The sequence below is a fragment of the Lycium barbarum genome, chromosome 7 (assembly GCF_019175385.1).
Source record: "Lycium barbarum isolate Lr01 chromosome 7, ASM1917538v2, whole genome shotgun sequence".
NCBI classification, from domain to species: domain Eukaryota; kingdom Viridiplantae; phylum Streptophyta; class Magnoliopsida; order Solanales; family Solanaceae; genus Lycium; species Lycium barbarum.
This window is the reverse complement of record NC_083343.1, coordinates 2685587-2711828: the sequence shown is the minus strand read 5'-3', so window position 1 is coordinate 2711828 and position 26242 is coordinate 2685587. Positions and strand designations below refer to the sequence as shown.

The window sequence follows — 26242 nt, the reverse complement described above, 5'->3', positions numbered from 1 at the left end:
AGTAAAAATAGTTGGATGTCAGTCATTTTTGCTTGAAGTTCGGTCATTTTTTCTTGAACTTCAGCCATACGTGCATGAACTTCAGACAGAGATGGATGAAGTCAGACAAATATGATTGAAATTCAGCCACCCATAGTTGAAATTCAAGCAAAAAACAGTTGAAGTCGGGCAAAAATGACTGAACTTCAGTCATATATAATTGAAGTTCAAGAAAAAATGGCTAAAGTGAGACAAAAACGATTGAAATTCAGGTATATATAAAACTTCAGACGGTGTATGTCTGAAGTTGTCCCGAAATGATTACACGTGCAAAAAAAAATTAAATAGCGGGGATAAGTCAAAGGCCAGCGTCAAAATTCGGTATCCTTGAACTTTGCCCGGTTTGGAGTGGGAAGGGGGCTCTGTCGGACACATTTTTTGGCCCCCGAGACGAGACCGATGCTGGCCCGATTAGCGACCCATGGGGGACCGGCCCCAACCAGTATTTTGTGGGGGAAAAAATAATTAAAAACTGGGAAATCATGTTTTTAACTTAAGATAAACTTATACGTTTTATCTTAAATAGATTGATTGTGTAAAATAAGCAACCGGCAAATAAATAACAATTGGAAGAAAGTAGTTTTTTTTCTTTATATTCTTGAACCATGGAAGTATTATTTTAAGTACCTGATTGATCAAAGGTTTCAAGATCCAAATTTATATATCCTTTTACATGTTTATATTATAATGTGCAGGGTGAATAACTTTTACCTCGAAGCCTGGATTTATCTATGCAAAATCAATTGAAATTTCTGAAAATATTGAACCGCAAACACAAAACTCAAACCAAATAATGATCCATTCGGCGGTCGGAACTCTGAGTCTTGAATTCACAGAATTAAAATTCATAATCCATCTCAAGTGCTGTGAAAAAAAGTACTACTAATAAGCATTCTTGCAATAATATTGTTTGATAAAAATAAGGCTAATAACAAGACCTAAGAAACTAAATGCACATTAAAGAAAAAAAAAAAGACAAAAGTAATTCTTAAAATTCCTTCGAGGAAAGTAAATCCTACTACTACTGTAGGTACTCTTTCATTCTTAATCAAAAATCTCGAGTTTGAGCCCTACATACATAGTCGCCTTTGTTAGGAAACGATTTACTCACATGAACCTTACTGTTCCAAACACTGAGGTGAAACCAGAACAAGAGACGTATCACAATCGTACAAAGTGGTGGAACATGTTTGTAGCAATCCTATTTCTTGTGTAGATGATGAAAAATTGAGCTTCACATCTCCACGATCAACTTCCAAATTCAGTGAAAATGTATAAATTGTCAATTTAGGTGCCGTTCGGCCATAAATATCAAAAACAAATTCACTTTTTTTGGAATTTTTGAAGTTGGAGTTGTGTTTGGCCATAGTTTTTAAAATTGTAGTTTTTGGTGAAATGTAGTGTAAAAAAGTGAAAAAAATTTGAAAAATAAATTTTTTCGTTTTTGTTTTTGGTATTCCAGAATACAACTCCGGAGTTGTATTCCGAATATTTATGGCCAAACGCCTAAAAGTAAAAAAAGTGAAAAAAATTTCCCAAAAAAATGAATAATTTTTATGGCCAAACGGCTATTTAGAATCTAGTAACTTAAACAAATTAAAATCATTGCCTGCCACTAGCACAACAATAGGACCACTCTATCTTGTTAGAGGCGGTAGTTGGTTACATATGACGCGAGCCAAACCATTGTATGTTTGTGATGGTGGTAGTCAATCTTTTATCGTCTATTTCATATAATTAAATTTTTTGGACCCGATTATGATAATGTGGATACAATAATTTTGTTTTTTTGGCATATGATCATGACAATTTTCCAGCTTCATGCAATCTCAAGTGCTGTGGAAAAAAATAGTGATAATAAGCATTCTCATTTAAAATTCATTCTCAAAAAAATATCTAGCTGTTATAAATTGAAAATACTAGACGAATATTCTCTGATTAAAATAAGGCTAATAACAAGATAAAGAGCCTAATTGCATATTGAAAAAGAAAACTATTAAAACTCATCCAAGGAAAGCAAGTCCTATCGCTTTATGTAGTCGCCTTTGTTAGAGAACGTTTATCCCCTATGTGAGACTTTCCAGCGTGAATCCAAATTTAATCGGATCCCAAGGAAAATATTGAATATCGAGTGAAAAATCAAACAAAGAAATTAAGTCGTATAACAATTGTTGTCCAAAGTGGTGGAACATTTTTGTAGCAATCCTATTTCTTGTGGAGATGATGAAAACTTGAGCTTCACATCTCCACAAGAAACTAGCAAACATGCATCTGCCTAAATAGTGCCTTTACATCTACCGTGAAAATTCCGGATCCACTCGTTGTATTTTCCTTAGCGATGGCATTAGCAACGTTGTCGTCCGTTATATTAATGGGCGAATTATCAAAAACCACTTCTATCGATGTACGTTCTTTCTTCTGTTGACGATAAAGGTCTAACTTATTCACCCAAATAATATTTGCCTTGTCGAAAATCAAGGCCATTACGTTTCTGTACTTGAGCTGACGGCGAGTAGGATTTTCGACAACGAAATTGATAGTCAAATTTTGAGCAGAAATTAGGGATGATGAAGGCAGTGAGGAAATAATAATATTAGAAAGTTGTGATTTCTTCAATTGAAAATTTGGGATTTGAAGAGTCATTAGCATTCCAACCAAAATAAATAAACAAACAGGCCAAGAGAAATCCAAGAATTACTATTAAAGGAGTAATTATTTTTCGAGACATAACGTGGCTATTTGTCACTAGTTTTGTTTTTCGTTATGGAGGATGAAAGATTCAACATACCCAGAGAATAATTCACTCAAAAAGTCATAGAACTCAATAGTGAAAATAACTAGCTACCCTTATATTTATAATAGTACAAAACTTATTTTGAATAGAAATAGAAAACCTGTTTCGATATAATTTTGACTAAACACCTATTTAGATTAATTAATTTTTTTATCAAATACCAAATTCTAGACCATTTAGATTTCCTACTTCAATATTGAGTTAGTATTCAACGTGAGCAGAAAGTTAAAAATTGATGGTGACGAAATCATGGTATATAATTCTAGTGAGAAAATAACAGGAAAAATGGTTTTGTAGCCTTTATAATTTTTTTTAGTTTTATAATTTTTTTACAAGAAAATTTCATTTTTTTTAACACGTGAGAGATCTAAAAAGGTCAATTTTACCCCTCACCTTGTTATAAAAAATTTAGCTTTCCTGTCCACCTCAGCTGTGCACCTAAGAGCTAAAATGGCTGGATATATATTATTATGAGTGTAATGGTGGTTTAGTACATTAATCCTATTTAATTAAGCAAATATACTAATGATGAACGTTGCCACATCACTTTCAGTGGGAGGTTTATAAAATCTAACCAAAGTGATTTTTGTTATAAGTGGAGCAAAGTAAGATGATTTTTATGTAAAAAAATAAAAATAAATTGTGTAGCGAAACAAAGTTGGATGACCACTCGTGAAATTTAATTGTGTATTTCTTTACCAAGAAAGATAATGGTAAAGTTTAAGTACTCCATCTCTGGGTATGCAACTTTGCCCCCTTAATATGAATCTTTTTCGCGTGAATTCGAATTTACTTGAACCCCAAGCGGTTACTGAATGCCTAATGAGGAACCAAAAAAGGAGGTGCATTTCATTTGAAAAACTCAACTAAATTTTATATCACTAAAAGTCAACAACATGTATACCCCCAAAAAAAGTTACTCTGACAAATGATAAATATATTAGTATATTTTAAAAATTATTCCCCTGCAATTAAACATTTTTACAACAACAATAACAACATACCCAATTTAATTTTATGAGTGGAGTCTAGAGAAGATAATGTGTATGAGACCTTATCTCTTCCTTGGGGAGGCGGAGAGGTTGTTTCCGGGAGACTCTCAGCTCATAGCAAGATGAAAAGTAGTTAGAGGTAACAAACAAAAATAAGAGACTACTTATGGGAAGTTAGAGGTAACAAACAAAAATAAGAGACTACTTATGGGACATCCTCGACTCATAGCAAGATGAAAAATAGTCCGTAGCAACAAAAAAAAAAGGTTGTTTCCGGGAGACCCTCGGCTTATAGCAAGACGTAAAGTAGTCAGTAGCAACAAATAAAAACAAGAGGCTATTTTCGGGAGACCCTTTACTCACAGCAAGACGAAAAGTAGTCAGTAGTAGCAAACAAAAACAAGAGGTTATTTTCGAGAGACCCTCAGCTCATATCAAGACGAGAAGTAGTCAGTAGCAATAGATAAAAATAAGAAGCTATTTTCAAGAGATCCTCGACTCATAACAAGACGAAAAGTAGTCAATAGCAACAAACAAAAATAGTAGCAAGACAATAGGATACCCGAGGCTAAAGAAACCACAGACAATAATAGATCCAATTAAACATTTTTATTCCACCAAAATCTTATAAAAAATTAAGCTTTCCCGCCCACTGCATTTTCCACCCAAATCCACCCCCCCCCCCCCCCCCCCTCTCTCTCTCTCTCTCTCTCACACATACACACAAATGACAAAACTGATGCAAAGAATTCTTGGTGTCAATCTTTAGGGTTCTTTTGTGGGGTTACCCATCAAGCCAAAAATGCCTGATTTTGCCAATCTTGAAATTTCCAGTGAATCCAATACACAAATCCAGGCATTAGTTTCTGACCAAAATTCCCATATGGGGTTCCCTATTTTGCAAAAAGAAGATGAGTTAAATCTTGAAAACAATGGTTGTGTTGAGTTGGAACAGAAAGAAGATAAGTTAAATCTTGAAAACAATGGTTGTGGTGAGTTGGAAAAGAAAGCAGATGAGTTAATTCTTGAAAACAATGGTTTTGATGAGTTGAAGATGAAAGAAAATAATGGTTGTGGTGAGTTGGAAATTAGCCCAAAAATGCCTGATTTTGGCAATCTTTTGAACCCTCCAAATCTTGAAATTTCCAGTGAATCTAATACCCAAATAGAGGCACTAGTTACTGACCAAGATTCTGATATGGTGTTCCCTATTTTGCAAAAAGAAGATGACTTGGAACAGAAAAAAGATGAGTTGATTCTTGAAAACAATGGTTGTGGTGAGTTGGAACAGAAAGAAAATGAGTTAAATTTGGAAAATAATGGTATTGGTGAGGATGAGTTAAATCTGGAAAATAATGGTTGTGATGAGTTGGAAATTAGCCAAAAAATGCCTGATTTTGGCAATCTTTTGAACCCTTCTTCAAATCTTGAAATTTCCAGTGAATCTGATAACCAAATGCAGATACTAATTTCTGACCAAGATTCCCACTTGGGTATCCCTATTTTGCTAAAAGAAGATGAATTGAAACTGGAAAACAATGGTTTTGGTGAGTTGGAAATGAAAGAAGAAGAGTTAATTCTTGAAAGCAATGGTTTTGATGAGTTGAAACTGAAAAATAATGGTAACCTTTTGGACCCTCCAAATCTTGAAATTTCCAGTGAATCTGATAACCAAATGCAGATACTAAAAAATAATGGCTGTGGTTTGTTGGAAAAGAAAGAGAATGAGTTATATCTGGGAAAAAATGGTTGTGGTGAGTTGGAAATGAAAGAAGAGGAGTTAATGCTTGAAAACAATGGTTGTGGTGAGTTGGTAATGAAAGAAGACGAGTTAATGCCTGAAAACAATGGTTGTGTTGAGTTGGAAGCGAATGAAAACGAGTTGATTCTTGAAAACAATGGTTGTTGTGGTGAGCTGGAAAAGAAAGAAAATGAGTTAATTCTTGAAAAAAATGGCTATGTTGAGTTGGAAATGAAAGAGGATGAGTTGAATCTTGAAAACAGTGGTTGTGTTGAGTTGGAAATGAAAGGAGATGAGTTAGTTCTTGAAAAAAATGGGTATGTTGAGTTGGAAATGAAAGAAAATGAGTTAAATCTGGATAATTCTGGTTGTGAGTTGGAAGTGAAAGAAAACCAGTTAATTCTTGAAAACAATGGTTGTGGTGACTTGGAAATGAAAGAAGACGAGTTAATTCTTGAAAATAATGGTTGTGGTGAGTCGGAAATGAAAGAAAACCAGTTAATTCTTGAAAACAATGGTTGTGGTGAGCTGGAAACGAAAGAAGACCAGTTAATTCTTGAAAACAATGGTTGTGGTGAGCTAAATTTGGAAAATAATGGTTGTATTGAGTTGGAAATGAAAGAAAACGAGTTAATTCTTGAAAATAATGGTTTTGGTGAGTTGGAAAACAAAGAAGATGAGTTAAATCTGGAAAACAATGGTTGTGTTGAGCTGGAAATGAAAGAAAATGAGTTAATTCTTGAACATAATGGTTGTGGTGAGTTGGAGATGAAAGAAGATGAGTTAATTCTTGAAAACAATGGTTGTGGTGAGTTGGAGCAGAAAGAAGACGAGTTAATTCTTGAAAACAATGGTTGTGTTGAGTTGGAGCAGAAAGAAGACGAGTTAATTCTTGAAAACAATGGTTGTGGTGAGTTAAATCTGGAAAACAATGGTTGTGATGAGTTGGGATTTAGGGGTTTGAGGCCAAATGGTGGTGGGTCGGTGGCGAAAAAGAGTTTGGATGAGTTTGTCAAAGATTGGGTTGATAGGAGAATCAATGGTGGTGTTGATAAACGCAATTGTATATTGCCATTCCTTGTTCATGCTCCGAAATCGGTAAATTTCGTTTTTCTAATGATAGTTGTTGATGAATTTGAAGTATGCCAGTAGAAAATGTAGTTGTTTTGGATTGACCATGAGATATAAAACTTTCCTATTATCTTGTATTTGCCCTTATAAGAAAATGTAGAAAAAAATGGGTCGGTGTCCACACAATGAAAAGTGACATTTCTGTTTACGCACACTGGAGAAAGTGTTTAGCTAGTGAAATTGGTTCATCTGCACCAACAATTATGTATTGCCATCCCTATTCGTGCTCCGAAATTGGTACATTTCTTATTTGTTGATGAATTTAAAGTATGTCAGTAGAAAATGTAGTTGGTCCATGAGATATAACTTTTTGCTGTTATCTTGTAGTTGCCCTCATAAGAAAATGTAGAAAAAGAAAGGCCGGTGTGGACAATGCAAAGTGGCATTTCTTGTGCGCATAGGAGAAAGCGTTTTAGTCAAATCAGTTCCTCTACACCTATAATTGTTTCAATTGAGCAGCTCAAACTGTGTAGCTTTGGTTTCTTTGATCTTTCCTGAGGTTTAGGTGGAGAGAGCTTTGAAGCTAATCCATTATGTTTGCTGACTGATAGCAGATGATGTAAGCTCTGTTGAGCTCGAATTTTACCAGATTTTGTGTGAGTTTAGCTTAAGCTTATCTTTGAATTTATCTTATATCTTAGTAAAGCTTGAGGTCAATAGTGTTGTCGGATAGGTAGAGCGTTTAGCGTCGCTTAGAGAGTGGTTCAGTTTAGGATCAAGTTGCTAAGGTGTCATGTCTTTACTCCTACGCTCTTTCCTGAAGATGGCAATGGTAATATTAAATGATTTCACTTGATCATAGTTTTTTGTAATTCATGTATCCATATAATTGTTGTTTGTGTTTATAGTTATTGAGTGTTCCACATTAATGATGAAATGAGTTGTTTTCTCCTTATAGTTTTAAGTAATCCTCATCTCATGAACTAGCTTGTGGGGTTAAGTTAGGCTCAAGGTCCGTTTTCTTTAACATAGTGTTGGAGGGAGACCCATTTTAATTCTTAGTTACCTGATTTGGCCTCCATGTTATGTTTGTCCAGACCTGAGCATGCTGAGGAGTTCTTGCATTGATTTAAAGAATGAATTGTTTCTCCTTACATGGTGCTGAACAATCCTCAACTCACGAGCTAGTTTCTGGGGTTGGGTTAGGCGCAAGACCCTTTTCTATATAGTTATTATATATGTATGTGTACTCTGATTTTTTTCTTCATTTGCGCATTTCCTTATTGAAACACACACTTTATTAGCTTTACACTTAAAGCACCAAGAGAACTCAACGCTATATTTAGTTTTAGCATTTGATAACACTGGAGTCAAACATCATGACCCTAAGTCAACTTGGGTCGGATACAACCTATCTCCATCAAAGTAACACAGGGAACTTGGGAATCTTTTCCGCACTGGCGATTGAGATTTGTAAAATAATTAATCTTATTCTCTTTAATGCATGATATTGTTGCACTTACAATAGTAACATACTATTAAATGAGTGGGACTGAGGAGTAAGAAACTCACAGAAGAAAAGCCTTTGACTCTTTTATGTTAATAATTTTAGGAGACATACATTTGGTCAATAGATAATAAACTTTTCCAATGTTTCGAAATTTTGTGTCAGCTTGAGTGCTCCGTTTGCCAAAGATTAATTTTTCCAGGCGAGGAGGTAGAATGCTCTGTTCGAGATTGTACGGGTGTTTTCCACTCAGAATGTGCAAAAGAAATACTTGGGTCATCTTCTCCGAAAGCGTTTAAGTGCCCTCAGCATGTAAGTTGGATTTAGTATACATCTTGATTCTTGGCTGAGTGATCACAAAGCAGATTTCTTACTTAATATGTTTGATTTGGATTTGATTAAGCTCAGCTTATTCTCACTCACTCTGATTTGTACAATTGTTTTAGCTGTGCACATTTTGTTTCTTAAAGCTTTCCGATTTCCTGCCCCACCTTTAATAACTAGTGTGTATATGATGTTTCTTTCCTGAATAGGTATGTTATGTTTGTAATAAAAAGATACATCTCTGGCGGTGCATCAGATGTCCACTAGCATCACATGACAAGTGTGCCGCATTTCCGGAGCACGTGGTTCATTTAAATGATCAGCCAGGGCGAGTTATTTGTTGGAAGCATCCATCAGATTGGCGTCTTCTGGAGAAGGTCAATCTCTTCATTTGTTCATTAGCACTGTTCTATTTCTATTAGATAAGTTCTCCATGAGACATCTTTTGGATAACAATAATGAAGAGATCATAATGTAGAAGTGATCATAATTTGTAGTGCATAATAGTACTTTGTTCTTTTTGAGCCTGCGATATTTGACAGAGTTTGCCATGATTTTGCATTATTCCCGCATTGAGCAATAACAAAACATATATAATTGAGATTCTTTTCTTGTTAAGGTATTGTGATGTTATTCATGATTCGATTTCTCTGTGATGCTATTAGTATTTCAACATAGTTATGAACAAAAAACAAAATATTTCAATGTACAGTAGCCTCTATCACTGGATCTTTATTTTTGATTGATTAGGCTGGCTAACATGACAGGACTGACGTATCTTGTTTGATAAGCAGCATGAAGCCTCAACAAGTAATTTGGAGGTAAGAAATTTATTAAACCATGTTATTATTTATGAAAGCCTTTCATTCATCGGTTCTTTTATGATAAAAACCTTTCGTTAATAGCATAGCATGACGGTGTCAAATGTATGTAACCATTGAAAATATGGCTCAAACATATTTGCTTTTGCCAAGTTTACCCAACTTCCTATACAACAGGGGGTTCTCTTTACACTAATATTATAAATTCAATAAAAAGATCATTTTATACAACATATGTTGCACTTAGCTTAGAGTTTTAGGGAGCCTCAAGTAAACCTTTAACATCATTGCACCGATATGAGTTCTTCACATCACTTAAGAACCATCTATTATTTGAAACCCCACAATTACTAGCTGACTCTTCTCCGTGGAGCACTCTCCTCTTATTGAGGTATAACATACTTCTTCTTTTATCGCCTACTTCAAATCTCTTCATTACACTCTCTACTACAGTTTTCTATATTAGTCCAATGAGGACCTCCATCAAATACTAGAAAATGTGCATGTATCTTATCCTTGAAGTCCCCAGTAATTCAAAAGTAGTGCTTTTCACAGGATTTCAGCACCATGCCCAAACCCAAATCTTCAAACACGTGCGTGCACACACACATACTCGGGAGTCCAAGTTCTATGATCATAAACTCGGTTAATATCGAGTATACATAAAAGCACATGCTTCCACTTGACCTTGTATACACCAACTCATTTGTTATTAGAACTGCATCAAGAATTTGCTTTTGTGTATATATAAATAATGAATGTGAAGTTAAGTGTATCCATCATTTATTTTAATCTGTATGAGCACTTGCGTCATTAAATTACTTGCCAGACCAGTCGGTCTAAATCCGATGTCCCTTAGCACCACTCTTCTTTGGCATAAGCACAACAAAGGAAGAGTATAACTTCTTCCTCGAAGGAGCCCACGTGGTAGAAACAATTTAGGCAATCCATCATATCAAGATTTTTTCTAATATATGAGAATGTTGAGATGGATGTGTGGCCACACCAGGAGTGACAGGATTAGGAATGAGGATATTCGGGACAAGGTGGGAGTGGCCTCGGTGGAAGACAAGATGCGAGAAGCGAGATTGAGATGGTTTGGGCATGTGAAGAGGAGAGACACAGATGCCCCAGTGCGGAGGTGTGAGAGGTTGGCCATGGATGGTTTCAGACGAGGTAGGGGTAGGCCGAAGAAGTATTGGGGAGAGGTAATTAGACACGACATGGCGCAGTTACAACTTATCGAGGACATGACCTTAGATAGGAGGGTTTGGAGGACCCAGATTAGGGCAGAAGGCTAGTTGATAGTCTCGTTATCCTGTCTTATTAGTAGTCGCATTATCGCAGTATAATTTCTTGTGCTCTGATTTCTGCTATTATCTGTTATTTCCTGTGCTTTGATTATCCTATGTTATTTGTGTCGCTTGCGTTATTTCATTTCCATATCGCTTTGAATCTCTTAGCCTTATCTGACCTCCTTTTATGCTTTTTTATTGAGCCGAGGGTCTTACGGAAACAGCCGTCCTACCTTGGTAGGAGTAAGGTCTGCGTACACTCTACCCTCCCCAGACCCCACGTTGTGGGATTTCACTGGGTTGTTGTTGTTGTTGTATCATATCAACACTCACACTCTCTAATTATTGACGGATAGATTGTTACTTATTTCTCATTAATGTTAAAGATCTCACGGTTTTAAGAACCTTGGGCTTAATTATTTCGAGAAGATTCTGACTAGCTTTTCCTTTCTTTAGTTTGGAATCAATATCTGATTTACTTCTTTTAACCTTAACTTCAGGAGATATTCAAGAATTTGCCTTTACCATACATGGAGGAGGAGTTCAAGATTGACATAAATTGGAAAGACATGATTGACAACAGATCTGAACCACCTCCATACGTGCATATCAAGAGAAGTATCCTATGAATACTCATTGCCAAGTCTTCTTAAATTTAGGATTTGTATGGTAGTTCTAAGCATATCAATAAATGAACAGCTCATATCAATCTAATTTTTACGAGGTTGCTTAAATTTATTCTTCCTAGGTTAAGACTGTAGAGTCCTTGATGTGTGTAGTTTTTCTTTTCTCTTGTTTAGTCCTTTTCGTGCAAACTGTTCCTATCATGTCTTCTTTATGATTGCATACTTAGCTCTTGCTAGACCTTTTTGTATACGCTTGCTGTAGTCAGAAAGACACCTATAAGGGAGATTTTGACTTAGAGCCCGTTTGGATTGGCTTATAAGTTGCTTAAAAGCTGTTTTCAGCTTTTTTGAGTGTTTGGCTGGTCAGCTTAAAGCCATTTTGTGCTTAAAATAAGCCCAAAAAATTAATAACTTATTTTTTTTTGACTTATAAGCTGTTTCCAGCTTATAAGCTGCTTTTTTTAAGCCCATCCAAACAGGCTCTTATACTAATTTCTAGTGATCTAAAAGAACAAGAATAAGGTGACACATAATTTTGTCAAGCTAGGCATAAGCTCCATGGATTTTCTAGTTTATAAGTTTGATAAACTTCTAACTCAAAAATATTAGAATAGTGAATAGCAGAAAAAGCATAATAAGGAGAACAATCCGTAGTTGACTAAAATATCCTTTTCTATTATAAATGAATAGATGGGTAGCATATCTTGTTTTTGGTGTTTGAAAGTTTCAATAAGTTGCCTTTATTGAAATGAGTAGAAAAATGGAAAAATTCAAACTGTGCCACAGAAGTTCATAAATCACTATTCAACCAAGTTAGTTTGTCAACGGCAAAAGTAGTACTATGCGGAAAAACCTTAACTCTTATCAGATGTCTACCTCATTAAAAGAAAACGTGATGACATTAATGCTGATATTGGGTGCACGAGCTGCAGATCCACTGAATGCTCGGACAGTTGTGTTTGCAGGTAATGCTAACTGTTGTGTGGTTTTCTAATCTGTTCTTGCCAGGCTGGAATTTGCTCTTACTAATTGTCAAAATATGCAATGATTTGCTGTTATCATTCCTGATATGAATCCTAGGGAAGTCTGTGGAGATTTATATTCTGATGCAACTTTGAATAAGTTAAGCCTATGTTATGATATTATTTGTGCATTAGTAATTCAGTTTTAGGATAAGGTTCTGTGTAGGAAAGGTTCCTGGAGTACTCTCTTTTCTAATGATAAAGTATTTAGTCCCCTTTGTGATCTTGCATTTGGGCAAAAAATGGTTCAAAACTCTTTTCTCGGAAAACTTTTTCAGGTGTTTGCAAAACTGATAAAATTCTGATTTTTTTTTTTCCAACCAAAGGCCACATTTCGTGAAAAAACTTTCTGGGGAGTTTCCTGCTCAATTGTAAGGTTTTGAAACCCTTGCAGCTTAGAGAAAACTGGTTTATTCATTCCTGGAATCTTATGTTCTGGATATTGTCATTTCTGCGTTCTGCCTTTGTAATATCCTTTGCATGTTTCAAATGTTTAGATAGTTCTTTTAGTCTTCTTAAGAAAAAGTTCTTCTAGTCGTACCTCCATCCAACAGTCCATCCAAAATTTTGTTCGCTCATCATTGTCATCCTCACCTTTACAAAACTGTTACTCCTCCGTCACAATTTATGTGACACTCTTTCCTTTTTAGTCAGTCTCAAAAAGAATTCGATTTTACCTTTAATGAAATGTATAGCCACAAAAATTTCTATGGCTTATTCTAGACCACAAGTTTCAAAAGTCTTCTTTTCCTCTTAAACTCCGTGTCTTGTCAAACACCTTCACATAAATTGGGACGGTTGTAGTAATATTCATCCCTGAGGGCTCCTGATAGTTTTCCATACTTTACTTTGGATGAGGATGTCACAACCACCATTGACTATCCATACCTGCTTTGCTTTGATCAGTTCCTTCCATGACTCTTCCTTTTTGTTCAAAACCAAATCTCCATAGCTACTTGTATATTAGAATTTTCTTCTGAATTATCAGGTTTTCAGCCTCAGACCTCCATATTTTACTTGCATCAATCACTGTTGAAATGCAGACAGCTAATACACCTTTAACTGCTTGTTATAGTGATATTCACCAAAATATTAGACTTACTTCTGTTGAAGGTAAATCTTTATATACCTTTAGAGAGTGCTTTAAACTTTATATCCATTAAATGACTTACATTGAAACCATTGTTTTGAGTTTTACTTGTCTAGCAAGATGGGCACCAACTCCAATGACAGCTTCACCATCTTCTGTGATCTCCATAAATATAACTGGCAAGTCAAACTAATTTACTTATCTAAACACGTTTGTCAATCTGAATGAAGTATATTAGTCTTCCATTTGAAGCCCAATAAGTCAATAACTATTATGTCAACATAAATCGGTATGCTGTCTATTTTACAAGGAGCTTTCTTGACAGTTGTGTTTGACTTAATAGGGTTCAATCCATAAGTTGTTCGAAGGCGTGCCATTGCTCTGATATGTGCTCAAACAGACCATTTCGGAGAGATAGAAGGATAAAACTTGTCAAGGTGTGATACTTTGGTACTCAAGTTAGAACCAGCTTATGGTTTTGATTATCATGTTTATTGTTAGTGGTAGAATATCTTCATGCATTGCTTTGGTTGATTCTTTTCTGTGTTGCTTTACAGACTGAACTTTGTGGTTGGGGGGTGGTAGCAGCTGAATCTGTAAACAAAGGTGACTTCATAATTGAGTACATTGGCGAAGGTGATTCTCTTACAAGTGAAGCTGTCAACTCCTTTAATTTTCTGAGTTATTCATGATTCTATGTGTTTATTACACGTAACTGCATTTTTGTGCATATAACATCTTTCAAGTATTTACACTCAAAACTTATCTATAAAATGTTATGCTCTACACCAACAACAATTATGCCTTAATTTAAGGAAAGTTGGGTCCGACTATGAGTTCTCGTTGACCATGTCCCTTCATTTAAACTCATCTTGTACCAATACTATACAAAATAGAAAACTAAAAGTACTAGAAGTGTTTTACATTTTTCACTAGTATATAAATCTTTGACAAGACTAAAAGTCTCTCAGAAAACATAGAATTTAAACTACACGTAAAGACATGACCAGAAAAAAATCCCAGCTAATTGGTATTGCCTATGTAGATCTTTTTCTTCCATGCCTTATTTTCCGCCAGGTCTGCATGGATTCTAAAAAATTGTAGGTCCTTTTATTAACTTCTTTCAGTGTGATTTTAGGTTTGTCTCGTGCCTTTTTAACACCTTTACTGATCATGATTTTACACCTACAGATCAGTGCATCTAAAATTCGATGCAGGACATGGCCAAACTATCTCAAACGACCTCTTTATCCTTAGCGTGTCGTAGTTGAGCTTTCTATCAAATGTGGTCATTTTCAAAGTTTAATTTTGTTTGACCACACATCTGTCTTAGCATCCACATCCTGAGACACTCATCTTGTGGATATGTTCAATTTTCGCGGCTCAATATTCACTTCCATGTAACATTTTATCTTATAACTGTTCTATAGAGCTTGCCTTTCACTTTTGTAGGCATCCTTATAATACATACAACTGTGATAACCCTTTTCCAATTCAACCATCATATCTTGATTCTATCTAATATCTTTATCTGTCATAACATTCTCCTGGAGCGTCAAGCGTAGATATCTGAATTGTTAGTATTTAGGTACTATCTCATGTCTAATCTCACCTCAACTTCAATCTTCTTATATTGACTAAACCTACAATGCACACATCCAGTTTTACTTCTACTTTTCGTAAACCCTTACTTTCTAGAGTGCTTTTCCTCAATTCAGTGTTTTGATTGACGTCCTCGCCAGTTTCATCAATTAGCACGATATCTTCACCAATTAGGATAAACAAGCACGGGTTCTATGTTGATACCTGGTATAAACCCACAGTTATGAAAACCTCCTTTCTATCATGTAAATCCTTTTCCCGAATCCTGAGGACCTATATGACATTTAGAAATCCATTTGTTCTCTTGCTATCGTTTCATCCATGATTCCTTGTACCACTCAACTGGCTCATCTGCCTGAAATGTGCAACGCAAAGCAGAGGACTTTTTGCTAGTTAATTTGGATGCAGAAATATTAAACTCCTTTGCTTGTAAATTCCGTTAGTGACCCATTTGATGTGCAATCTTTATGTATATCATCGCATGTCGGAACATTTTGTTTTCGTTTTAGCAAGCATCTTAAGGCATCTAATTTGGTTAGTCACTTCTTGTTTCAGTTATTGACGATGCCTTGTGTGAGAAAAGGCTTTGGGACATGAAATACAAGGGAGTGAAAAATTTCTACATGTGTGAACTACGGAAAGATTTCACAATTGATGCAACATTCAAGGGAAACTTGTCCCGTTTTCTCAACCATAGTTGTGATCCTAATTGCAAATTGGAAAAATGGTAAGTTAACTTCTTCTAATAGCATTTCCTTGTTTCAGATAGTTTGGACTGTTCTTTAACATCAGATGTTGGGTGATCAGACTAGAGCTGCTCCATAATGCTGGTCCAAGCCAAGATCTCATCATCTTGAATTTGAAAAGGATATATTCCAACACTAACATCCCAGATGTTTTTTTTTTTGGGTGGAAGTTATATGACCATAGCCCTTAAACCACATTAAAGTATAGATACATGGATTTCATTTGTGATGTCATGCTTTCAAAGTAATATACGCCTATGTTGCCTGGGCTCCTAAAAATGTTGTCGGATGCGTGTCGGATCCTAGTAGTGCATTTTTGGAGGATCCAATAGGGGTGTTTGAGCAACATAGATATGCTCTTCTAATTTCATTCAATTTTAAGGTTTATATTGAACGCTAGAGGAAATCATATTGAAGTTGTTTATTCTACCCTGTTATATTTTTTAAGATTCAAGCACTATAAATATATATATAAAAAAAAAGGGCAGCCCGGTGCACTAAGCTCCAACTATGTGCGGGGTCCGAGCAACATAGATATACATTTATCATCTTTTTTCCCTTTTTGAGAATAACATATTTATCATTTCTTAGGTTGCAAGTGTTATGGTCCTTACCTGTTTGATTCTTCCTTTACATTGTGTGACTTGAGCAATGCCGTAATGGTTTACTTTTTATTGCCTATTAAAGGCAGGTAGAAGGTGAGACTCGAGTTGGTGTCTTTGCTGCTCGATCCATTGAAGTAGGAGAATCTCTGACCTATGATTACAGGTATGGTCCTTTCTATTGCTACCTTTATATTCCCTTTATCCTAATTTATATGAAGGTGATTGACTGGGCATGAAGTTTAAGAATGAAAAGAAGACTTTTGAAACTTGTGGTAAAAAATAAGACGGATATTTGTGTGGCTATAAATCATCTCATTAAGGGTAAAATGGAAAGTTTAAATTTAAAATGTTTACTAAATAGAGAAATATGTCATTCTTTTTGGGTCTGTCTAAAAATGAAAGATTGTCACATAAATTGGGACGGAAGGAGTGACTGTTATTATGTGGTAAAGCTAATTTTAGGTTCTTGCATTCTTGTTGTTTGTGTAACCTTTGGTGATACTTCCAAGGCGTGTCAGTAATATATGCCTGTAATTTTTTTTAACCTTTTGTGGTTATACATAATAACTGATATATGTAGATTGATTGGTATGAGCTAAATGACAATGAAGAAACCTCCTTTTCATGAGGCTATGTATCTAGGAAATAAGACACAAAATTATGCTCTATTACATCTTCGACTATTTGGCCATGTTATTTTCACTGATATTTGGAATGTTTGTAAGATTTCACAGGGGAAGCTTCCATTTATGTGATTTTGTTTGATGTACCTGTTTATTTCCACCAAAGATGTGGTAATAGTTGCTTGTGGTCCTCAAAAATAGTACATCAGGCAGAAGATATTTTGTTTTCAACTAGTACGTACAAATTTAAGAAATTGACATTTTTAAAATCTAGAGTTGGTTCGCTAGAAAAGATTTATAAAACAAATAGTGAAGTGCTTTTAAATGTAAATGGCAAGGGCATAATTCTTTGCTTTGATGAGAAAGCTTGACGATTAGTTGTTATTGAAGCCATAGAAAGCAGTAAAATGGAAGACATCATCGTTCCTGGATTTCCATACAAGGAATAATTTACTAAATAAATACCTTGAGCTTTCACATGCATTCTTTTTCGTATGAACAGGATGCAATTGAGACTTCCTAGTCAAGTGTTGCTTGTGTGTTTGTTTGAGATGGACAAGAATGAACTAGAAGGCTTTGGAGCTTAATGTATTTACATAATGGTGGAAGGCTTTAACGCTTAAACCTCTACAGTATAGTCATGGGCACCAATTGATGTATAGTCAAACCTCTCTATAGCAATATTTCACTATAACAACCAAGTTTTCTTTGGAACTGGTTTTTCATCTTCTATTATCTCATATGTTCTCTGTAACAACATTTCGCTATAGTAGCTAAAAAGTATCCGGACAAATGACTGTTATAGAGAGATTTGAATGTACGTGTCTTCTAAAAATGGAAGCTAACTTTGCTTTCAAGTTGAAGCATTAGACTGTACATCATATGCTACAACTGCAACGATCACACCGTAGTTCCTAACAAATTGAAGTCGGTTATATGAATCCTTACTTTTCTTAATTATAAATTCAGCTGAGGCTAAAATAGCTTATTACTATCACTTTATGCTTTGTGCTGAGTATATTGGTTAAATATTGCTTGCTGAATCTGATTTGCTTTTGTATGCAGATTTGTGCAGTTTGGACCGGAAGTGAAGTGCCATTGTGGAGCTTCGAATTGTCAAGGCTATCTTGGCAGCAAAAAGAAAATCACAAATAAACTGGACATCTGCTGGGGTTTGAAACGCAAGAGAACGTCTACTTCTTGCCTCGCGATCATTAAAGTGAATTCATGTTAGCCAATTTTTTTTATTCGATCAATTTTTATATATCGCATTTTCCACAAAATGCAATAAACCAAAAGAAAGCCACTGCACAAAAAGAGAGGAAAAAGGAACAACACTATTGCTTGTATTAAGCATTGTTACATTGGCGGCAGATACATTGATTTATAATGTTATACGCCTTTTTTCGAGCATAGTTATTTCACTTCTGAAATATGACAGAATCCTCACATTGTAAAGATTAGATCTTTTCATTTCATTGCCTTTCAATTCTAGCTGGATATGCATGGTTTCAAGTGCCTTCTATTTCTATTTCATTTCTTAAATGGTTTTATGGGAGTGATGAGCAGAAAGAGTATGATTTTGTTCTTTTCACCATTCACACGAGCATGGTTTTCTCTGAAATCGATTTCTTTGCATTTCATGTATGTGACTAGGTAGCTAATGAACTTCATTCTTGCTGGACGTTCGTCTTTGTGCTTCCAGAATGAAATGTGATGATGTTTATGTGCTAAATCTTTGTGCTTCACATCTCTGCAATACAATAGGCAGATTGTTGAGCGCAGAAAATGGATGTTTAAGCTATAAAGATTGGCTTGCTTTTTTTGAAAGCTAATTCATGACCTGTTAAAGGTACTTGCTACTTGAGCCGAGGATCTATTGGAAACCATCTCTCTATCAGTAAGGTCTGCGTGCACCCTACCCTCTGGAGACCCCCTTGTGGAATTACACTAGGTATGTTGTTGTTTGAAGGTACTTGCTAAATTGCTGGATAACGTAAGCACTTCAGAATAATAAGTGTGATGGTCAAATAAGTAACTGATGTTGGTAACTGTTGAAAGACTTTGGCAAGATTATATATTGAAGATTGCTGACTGCTATAGAAAAGGCATTGGCATGTCTAAGGAAGTTTTCATCCATAACCTTAGGTTGCATATGATACGTTGTTATACTGCCCATTTTTGCCGTGAGCCATTACTTGTATTAAACACAATTCTATAATGCGTAGGCTATAGTAATTGAAGATAATATTCCGTTATTGATGCAAAACTATGGAGCAAGTCAACCAAGAGCTAAAACTATGAAATACCATCATAGAGAATAAATGTTTTAGTATAGTACAAAATAGAAGTAACAGATGAAATATGCATCTAGTCTCTGGGGGAACTTTTAGGTGAAATGAGATTGGAGAAGATTGTGGTGCTTATATGTACACTAGTCAATAACCATCTTTAATGAAGATCTCGGAGCATATTTACGCTTCGCGTGTTTAGGGATTTATATTATACTACAAAAGAAAGTGTGTTAATACTGCTATCATCCTCAAAACCAGCAAAAGTCTACAGACACTGGAGAGGGCAATTTTTAGATGAACAAACACCACATAATTTGGTGTTCCTAAGATCTATAACGTACTCTTTCAAGAAATTCATGAGACCAGCAGATACTTGGAACACGTCGGTCCATTTGAAAGAAACTGAATAGAAATATAGAGATGTTCACAAATGGATCAAGGTATCTTGACATTAATGATTTTTCTGCAGACAAAAGTTATGTTTCATGTCCTCCTGAGTAACATTAAGAATCGAAAGCAGCTTAACATACAAAGTCAGAAATAATTGCGGAGTTAGACTGCAGCATATACACAAAACCGATAAGCTCATTGCAGACCGGTTAGCAGGAACCTTTGGCAGAGCAATACCAAACATAACAAGTCAAGTCAAGGCCCGCAACCAATATGCAGGAAGTAGCAAGCAGTCGTCAGTTCTGATCTAACCTAAGCACAGTATGCCTCCCTGCAGAACTACTTAAACTTCTTATGACAACAGTTCTTTTCTTCCTCTTTTGTTAATAAACCTTCTTCTTCTTCTTTTTTCTTTTGAGGAAGGTAAGATATTATTGATAGACAAAAACCACCAAGAAAGTGCTATAGCAGTTTATGATAGTGAGTCTTTAGTAAGTATCCATGACAGGTAGGTTATAGATGCTTTTCGGTTCCAAGTGAACAGCCGATAAATTTTCGAGTTGTTTCTACAGATAGCAACTATCTCACAGGAAAGGTTGGTATCAGAATAGAAACTAAACTAAAGCTATGATTTTTAACTCAAACCAAAATCTCTTCATTCCATTTTACAAGTATCACTGGCAAGTGGCAACCAGAGACGAATGTAGCCTTTTGGCTATGGCCCATCTTAACCCATAATTTTCGACACGGAGTGTGTGTGTGTGTGTCTGTGTAACAATCTACTAAAATCTCAACAAATATATTAAGATCTGAACCAATAATTTTATCATTACAATGAGTAAACAGCTGGGAATCTTAAAGATTGAACCCGTAAAGTTTAAATCTGATTCGCCTCTGCTTGCAATCCCACATAGCAAGAGCTAAATTACTGGAAGCTTCATGTGTCAATGTCAAAGAATTCTTTGTGGTTCCTTTTTATCATTTTCTTTCAGCAAAAGAGTAAAAAGAATTTTTTTAGAGGATATTTTTCTCACTATAATGCACATGAGTGCACATTACATGTTGAACTCCACACACAATGACTAACAGAAGGGAGTGCGTAAGCTATTTCTAAATAAATGAAAGTCCTGTTTTAAGATCCAAAACATAATTTTTAAGAGCAAAGAAAAAAGCTATTTTCTTGATAAGGAAAGAGCTCAGGCAAAAAGCTATTATCTTTATATTGAGAAGGATTCCTCACAAGTGGTCAAGAGAAACTCTTAATGTGTTAAGTAGTTTCTCCATTTACATTCTCAAGACGAGATGAAAAAGGGTCCTCCTCCCCTTAAGGGTGGATCCAGCATTGTAGTTATGGGTTCAGTAGAACTCAGTAGCTTAGACTCAAACTCCATATTTGTGTTAAAAATTTGTTCAATATATAAATAATCTATACAGAACCCAATCAGTAAGACGAATTGTTATTCAGAACCCATAAACTAAAAATCCTGGCTCCGCCTCTGCAGCTCCCTAGAAAGACATTTCATAATGGACTATTCCAACATTGAACACGATTTCTTGAGTGTCACATTGAATAAAAACTGGATCTTTAGAAAAATAATTAACATAAACATAGTACCCAAAATCAGTACAACAGAGAATCAAGAATTCAACTAAGCTTATTGAACAATCTGACAAACAAGAATAACAATCTCATATCTTGTAAATATTCAAGTAATGACCTGAACTATTGCTTGCCATAATTCTCCAAGTACCATTTGTAGGTATCAAATGACATTTATAGCAGTATATGATAGAGATTCTTTGGTAAGTATCTAACATGACATTTAGGTTATAGTTGCTTTTAAGTTTCAAGTGAACAAGCCACAAAGTTTCGAGCTATTACTGCAGATATCAGAGCTATGTCACAGGTAAGGTTAGTAACACAGAATAGAAACTAAAACTATCACATCACTGAGATTTTAGACTCAAACAGAAACCCCTTCATTCACAGGTATTCCTTGCAACCCCACATCCAAAGAGCTATATTACTGGAAGCTTCATGTGTCGGTGTCAAGGAATTCTTTGGGGTTCCTCTAAATCGTTTTCTTTCAGCAGAAAAGCGACACAAAATGTATGGAAATGATATGTTTCTCACTATATTGCACATGAGTGCACATTACATGTCGAATTCCACGACTTACAGAGACTAAAAGAAGGAAGTAAGCTCTTTCTAAATGAATGGAAATCTTGTTTGAAGATGCAAAACATATTTTTTAGGAGCAAAGAAAAAGCTAATATCTTTATATTGAGATGGAATCTGCATAAGTGGTCGAAAGAAACTCTTATTGTGTTAAATAGTCTCCATTTACACTCTCAAAGACGAGATGAAAAAGGGTCCTTCCTTTGAACCTTGTTTGCCAGGGGCGGAGGCATAGGGGTGCAAGGGGGTTCGTTGAAAATATATATATATATATATATTTTTTGAGAAGGTAACAACTGTTTTATATATCCAGAAAAAAACTGCACCAAGTTAATGCAGTCCAAAGCAATCACAATGAACTATACGGAAAAATATACTGCACCAAGTGAAAAAAATATACTATGAAAATACGGCAAAATAACTTTTTTTTGCATATATATAAGTTGTTGAATCCAGCCTCTTAGCATAAGATTTTTTTTTTTTGAATCCCCTTGTTTGAATTTCTGGCTCCGCCGCTGTTGTTTACCATTGTCAATTAGTTTATCACCAACCAGAAGTAAAACTCAATATAAACTGATCCATGCTTTTAGACATTTCACAATGAACTATTCCAATATTGAACACGATTTCTTTAGATCAGCAAATCGGATAAAAGTTGGATCTTTGGAAAAGTAATTAACATAAGCATAGTACTCAAATCGGTACAACAGATAATCAAGAATTCAACTAAGCTCTCTATCAGCTTATTAAACTCATTCAACAAACAAGAATAGCAATCTCGTATCTTGCAAATATAACAACACCCCTAAACTATTGCTTGACCATTTATAAGTATCAACAAGACCATCTTGAAGCGAAATCTTCGGTTTACAACCCAATCCAGCAATCTTTGAATTATCCATAAGCTTTCTTGGTGTCCCATCTGGCTTTGTCGAATCCCAATTAATTCCCCTTTAAACCCCACAACTTCCTTAACCAATTCAGCTAATTCCTTAATAGTAACTTCAATTCCACTTCCCACATTAACATGTTCCAAATCACTATAATTTTCCAACAGAAATATAACCGCATCGGTTAAATCATCAACATGTAAACATTCCCTTAATGGTGAACCAGTCCCCCACACAACAACCTTGTCAAGATTGTTTTTGGAGATTTTGATTATGATTTTCATATTTTGATGCTTAAAACTAACCGAGAGTGATTTTCACTACAGACTATTTCACAATGAACTATTGCAATATTGGACACAATTGAACAAAAATTGGATCTTTGGAAATATAATTAACATAAACACAGTACTCAAATCAGTACAACAGATAATCAAGAATTCAACTAAGCTCTCCATAAGTTTATTAAACCCATTCAACAAACAAGAATAACAATCTCATATCTTGCAAAAATAACACAATCACCTGAATTGTTGGTTGCCATAATTCTCCAAATACCATTTATAAGTATCAACAAGACCATCTTGAAGCGAAATCTTCGGTTTCCAACCCAAACAAGCAATCTTTGAATTATCCATAAGCTTTCTTGGTGTCCCATCTGGCTTTGTCGAATCCCAAATTAATTCCCCTTTAAACCCCACAAATTCAGCTAATTCCTTAATAGTAACTTCATTTCCACTCCCCACATTAACATGTTCCAAATCACTATTATTTTCCAACAAAAATATAACCGCATCGGTTAAATCATCAACATGTAAAGATTCCCTTAATGGTGAACTAGTCCCCCACACAACAACTTTGTCTAGATTGTTAATTTTTGGAGATTTTGATTATGATTTTCATATTTTGATGCTTAGAAACTAACCGAGAGTGATATTCAATACAAACTAATATTGCAATATTGGACACAATTGAATAAAAGTTGGATCTTTGGAAATATAATTAACATAAACATAGTAATCAAATCAGTACAACAGATAATCAAGAATTCAACTAAGCTCTCTATAAGCTTATTAAACTCATTCGACAAACAAGAATAACAATCTCATATCTCGCAAAAATAACAACACACCCGAACTACTGCTTGCCATAATTCTCCAAATACCATTTATAAGTATCAACAAGACCATCTCGAAGCGAAATCTTTGGTTTCCAGCCCAATGCAGCAATCTTGGAATTATCCATAAGTTTTCTTGGTGTCCAATCTGGCTTTCTTGAATCCCAAATTAACACCACAACATCCTTAACCAATTCAGCTAATTCTTAAATGCTAACTTCATTTCCACTCCCAACATTAACATGTTCTAAATTACTATAATTCTCCAACAAAAATATCACAATTTTCAACATGCAAAAATTCCCTTAATGGTGAACCAGAAACCTCATACAACAAGCTCATCAAGATTGTTAATTTTTGGAGATTTTGATTATGATTTTCATATTTTGATCTTAAAACTAACCGAGAGTGATGTTCAATACAGACTATTTCACAATGAACTACTGCAATATTGGACACAATTGAATAAAAGTTGGATCTTTGGAAATATAATTAACATAAACATAGTACTCCAAAATCAGTACAACAGATAATCAAGAATTCAACTAAGCTCTCTATAAGCTTATTAAACTCATTCGACAAACAAGAATAACAATCTCATATCTCGCAAAAATAACAACACACCTGAACTACTGCTTTCCGTAGTTCTCCAAATATCATTTGTAAGTATCGACAAGACCATCTTGAAGCGAAATCTTCGGTTTCCAACCCAATCCAGCAATCTTGAATTATCCATAAGTTTTCTTGGTGTCCAATCTGGCTTTGTTGAATCCCAAATTAACTCCCGTTTAAACCCCACAACATCCTTAACCAATTCAGCTAATTCTTTAATGCTAACTTCATTTCCACTCCCAAAATTAACATGTTCTAATTCACTATAATTCTCCAAACAAAAATATCACAACCTTGTCAAGATTGTTAATTTTGGAGTTTTTTACGCTCTATATCACTATTGCAACATTGAACGCGATTTCTTGAGAGTAGCACATTGAATAAAAATTGAATCTTTGGAAAAATAATTAACATAAACATAGTATCCCAAATCAGTACAACAGATAATCAATAACTCAATTAAGCTTATTATAATCCGACAAACAAGAACAACAACAACAACAATCTCATATCTCGCAAAAATAACAACACACCTGAACTACTGCTTTCCATGGTTCTCCACATACCATTTGTAAGTATCAACAAGACCATCTCGAAGCGAAATCTTCGGTTTCCAACCCAATCCCTCAATCTTTGAATTATCCATAAGCTTTCTTGGTGTACCATCTGGCTTAGTCGAATCCCAAATTAACTCCCCTTTAAACCCCACAACTTCCTTAACCAATTCAGCTAATTCCTTAATACTAACTTCATTTCCACTCCCCACATTAACATGTTCCAAATCACTATAATTTTCCAACAAAAATATAACCGCGTCGGCTAAATCATCAACATGTAAAAACTCCCTTAATGGTGAACCACTACCCCAAACAACAACCTTATCAACATTCTCAATCTTAGCTTCATGAAATCTACGTAATAAAGCAGGTAAAACATGTGAATTCTCAGGATGGAAATTATCATTTGTACCATATAAATTAGTCGGCATTGCAGAAATAGCATCAAAATTATGTTGAATCCTATAACCTTGACACATTTTAATACCGGCTATTTTTGCAATAGCATACCATTCATTAGTTTCTTCTAATGGTCCAGTTAAAAGGGCATTTTCGGGAATTGGTTGTGGGGCAAATTTAGGGTAAATACAAGAAGAACCTAAAAACAAAAGCTTTTTAACTTTACATTTAAATGATGAAACGATGACGTTTGTTTGGATTTGAAGATTTAAGGTTATGAAATCAGCTGGGTATGTTTTGTTTGCGTGAATACCGCCGACTTTTGCGGCGGCGAGGATGACGTAATCAGGTTGATTGGTGGAGAAGAACGTGTCGACATCTGATTGGTTAGTGAGATCGAGATCGGAATGTGTTTTGAGGATGAGATTGTGGAAGCCGAGTTGGTTGAGTTTACGGACTACGGCGGATCCGACCAGTCCACGGTGGCCGGCGACGTAGATCTTGGCTGACTTATCTATTGCCATTATTTATTTTTTGTGTGTATGTGTCTATACTTAAGATCTCATATGTGTGTGTGTGAAAAATGAGACATGTAAAAAGAAAGATAAATAGGCAATGGCTGACTTGTCTTTTGGCATTTTTTTTTTTTTTTGTGTGTGTGTGTGAGAGAGATGAGAGATACTTAGGTACAGTTTGATCATAAATATAAAAAACAAATTCACTTTTTTTTGAAATTTTTGAATTTGGAGTTGGAGTTGTGTTTGGCCATAATTTTTGAAATTGTAGCTTTTGGTGAAATGTAGTGAAAAAAATTTGAAAAAACAAGTTTTTCTTGTTTTTGGTATTCCGGAATATAACTCCGGAGTTGTATTCCGAATATTTATGGCTAAACGCCTAAAAGTAAAA

The 26242-nt window shown here is 35.0% G+C and overlaps 2 protein-coding genes across 5 annotated transcripts; one reads left to right on the top strand and one right to left on the bottom strand.

Moving 5' to 3' along the window:
- The first annotated feature begins 4520 nt into the window (after positions 1-4520).
- On the top strand, positions 4521-18418 carry LOC132602903 (uncharacterized). 4 transcript variants are annotated; one of them, XM_060315709.1, is made up of 13 exons: positions 4521-6476; positions 6507-6664; positions 8310-8456; positions 8678-8845; positions 9263-9289; positions 11085-11202; positions 12079-12175; positions 13439-13501; positions 13666-13759; positions 13880-13958; positions 15480-15651; positions 16358-16438; positions 17964-18418. In XM_060315709.1, the coding sequence occupies exons 1-13, from the start codon at positions 4628-4630 to the stop codon at positions 18130-18132; spliced, it is 3222 nt and encodes a 1073-aa protein (XP_060171692.1). In that variant the 5' UTR covers positions 4521-4627; the 3' UTR covers positions 18133-18418. The 4 variants fall into 4 exon arrangements, with proteins under 4 accessions (XP_060171692.1, XP_060171691.1, XP_060171694.1 ...); XM_060315708.1 differs by having other exon boundaries at positions 4521-6664; XM_060315711.1 differs by lacking the exon at positions 8310-8456 and having other exon boundaries at positions 4521-6664.
- Positions 18419-24767: 6349 nt separating this feature from the next.
- LOC132602904 (putative GDP-L-fucose synthase 2) lies at positions 24768-25954 on the bottom strand. The gene has a single exon (XM_060315712.1). It carries the CDS (start codon positions 25858-25860, stop codon positions 24919-24921), a length of 942 nt encoding a protein of 313 aa, XP_060171695.1. The 5' UTR covers positions 25861-25954; the 3' UTR covers positions 24768-24918.
- Between the last annotated feature and the right edge of the window lie 288 nt (positions 25955-26242).

What these genes read in the sequence shown, in the direction of transcription:
- LOC132602903 (XM_060315708.1), top strand. Translation starts at nt 4,628, where the DNA reads ATGCCTGATTTTGCCAATCTTGAAATTTCCAGTGAATCCAATACACAA. An exon ending in CGTTTAAGTGCCCTCAGCAT is followed by an intron (nt 8,457 to 8,677) that starts GTAAGTTGGATT and finishes TTTCCTGAATAG; the next exon opens with GTATGTTATGTTTGTAATAA. An exon ending in CCTCAACAAGTAATTTGGAG is followed by an intron (nt 9,290 to 11,084) that starts GTAAGAAATTTA and finishes CCTTAACTTCAG; the next exon opens with GAGATATTCAAGAATTTGCC.
- LOC132602904 (XM_060315712.1), bottom strand. Translation starts at nt 25,860, where the DNA reads ATGGCAATAGATAAGTCAGCCAAGATCTACGTCGCCGGCCACCGTGGA.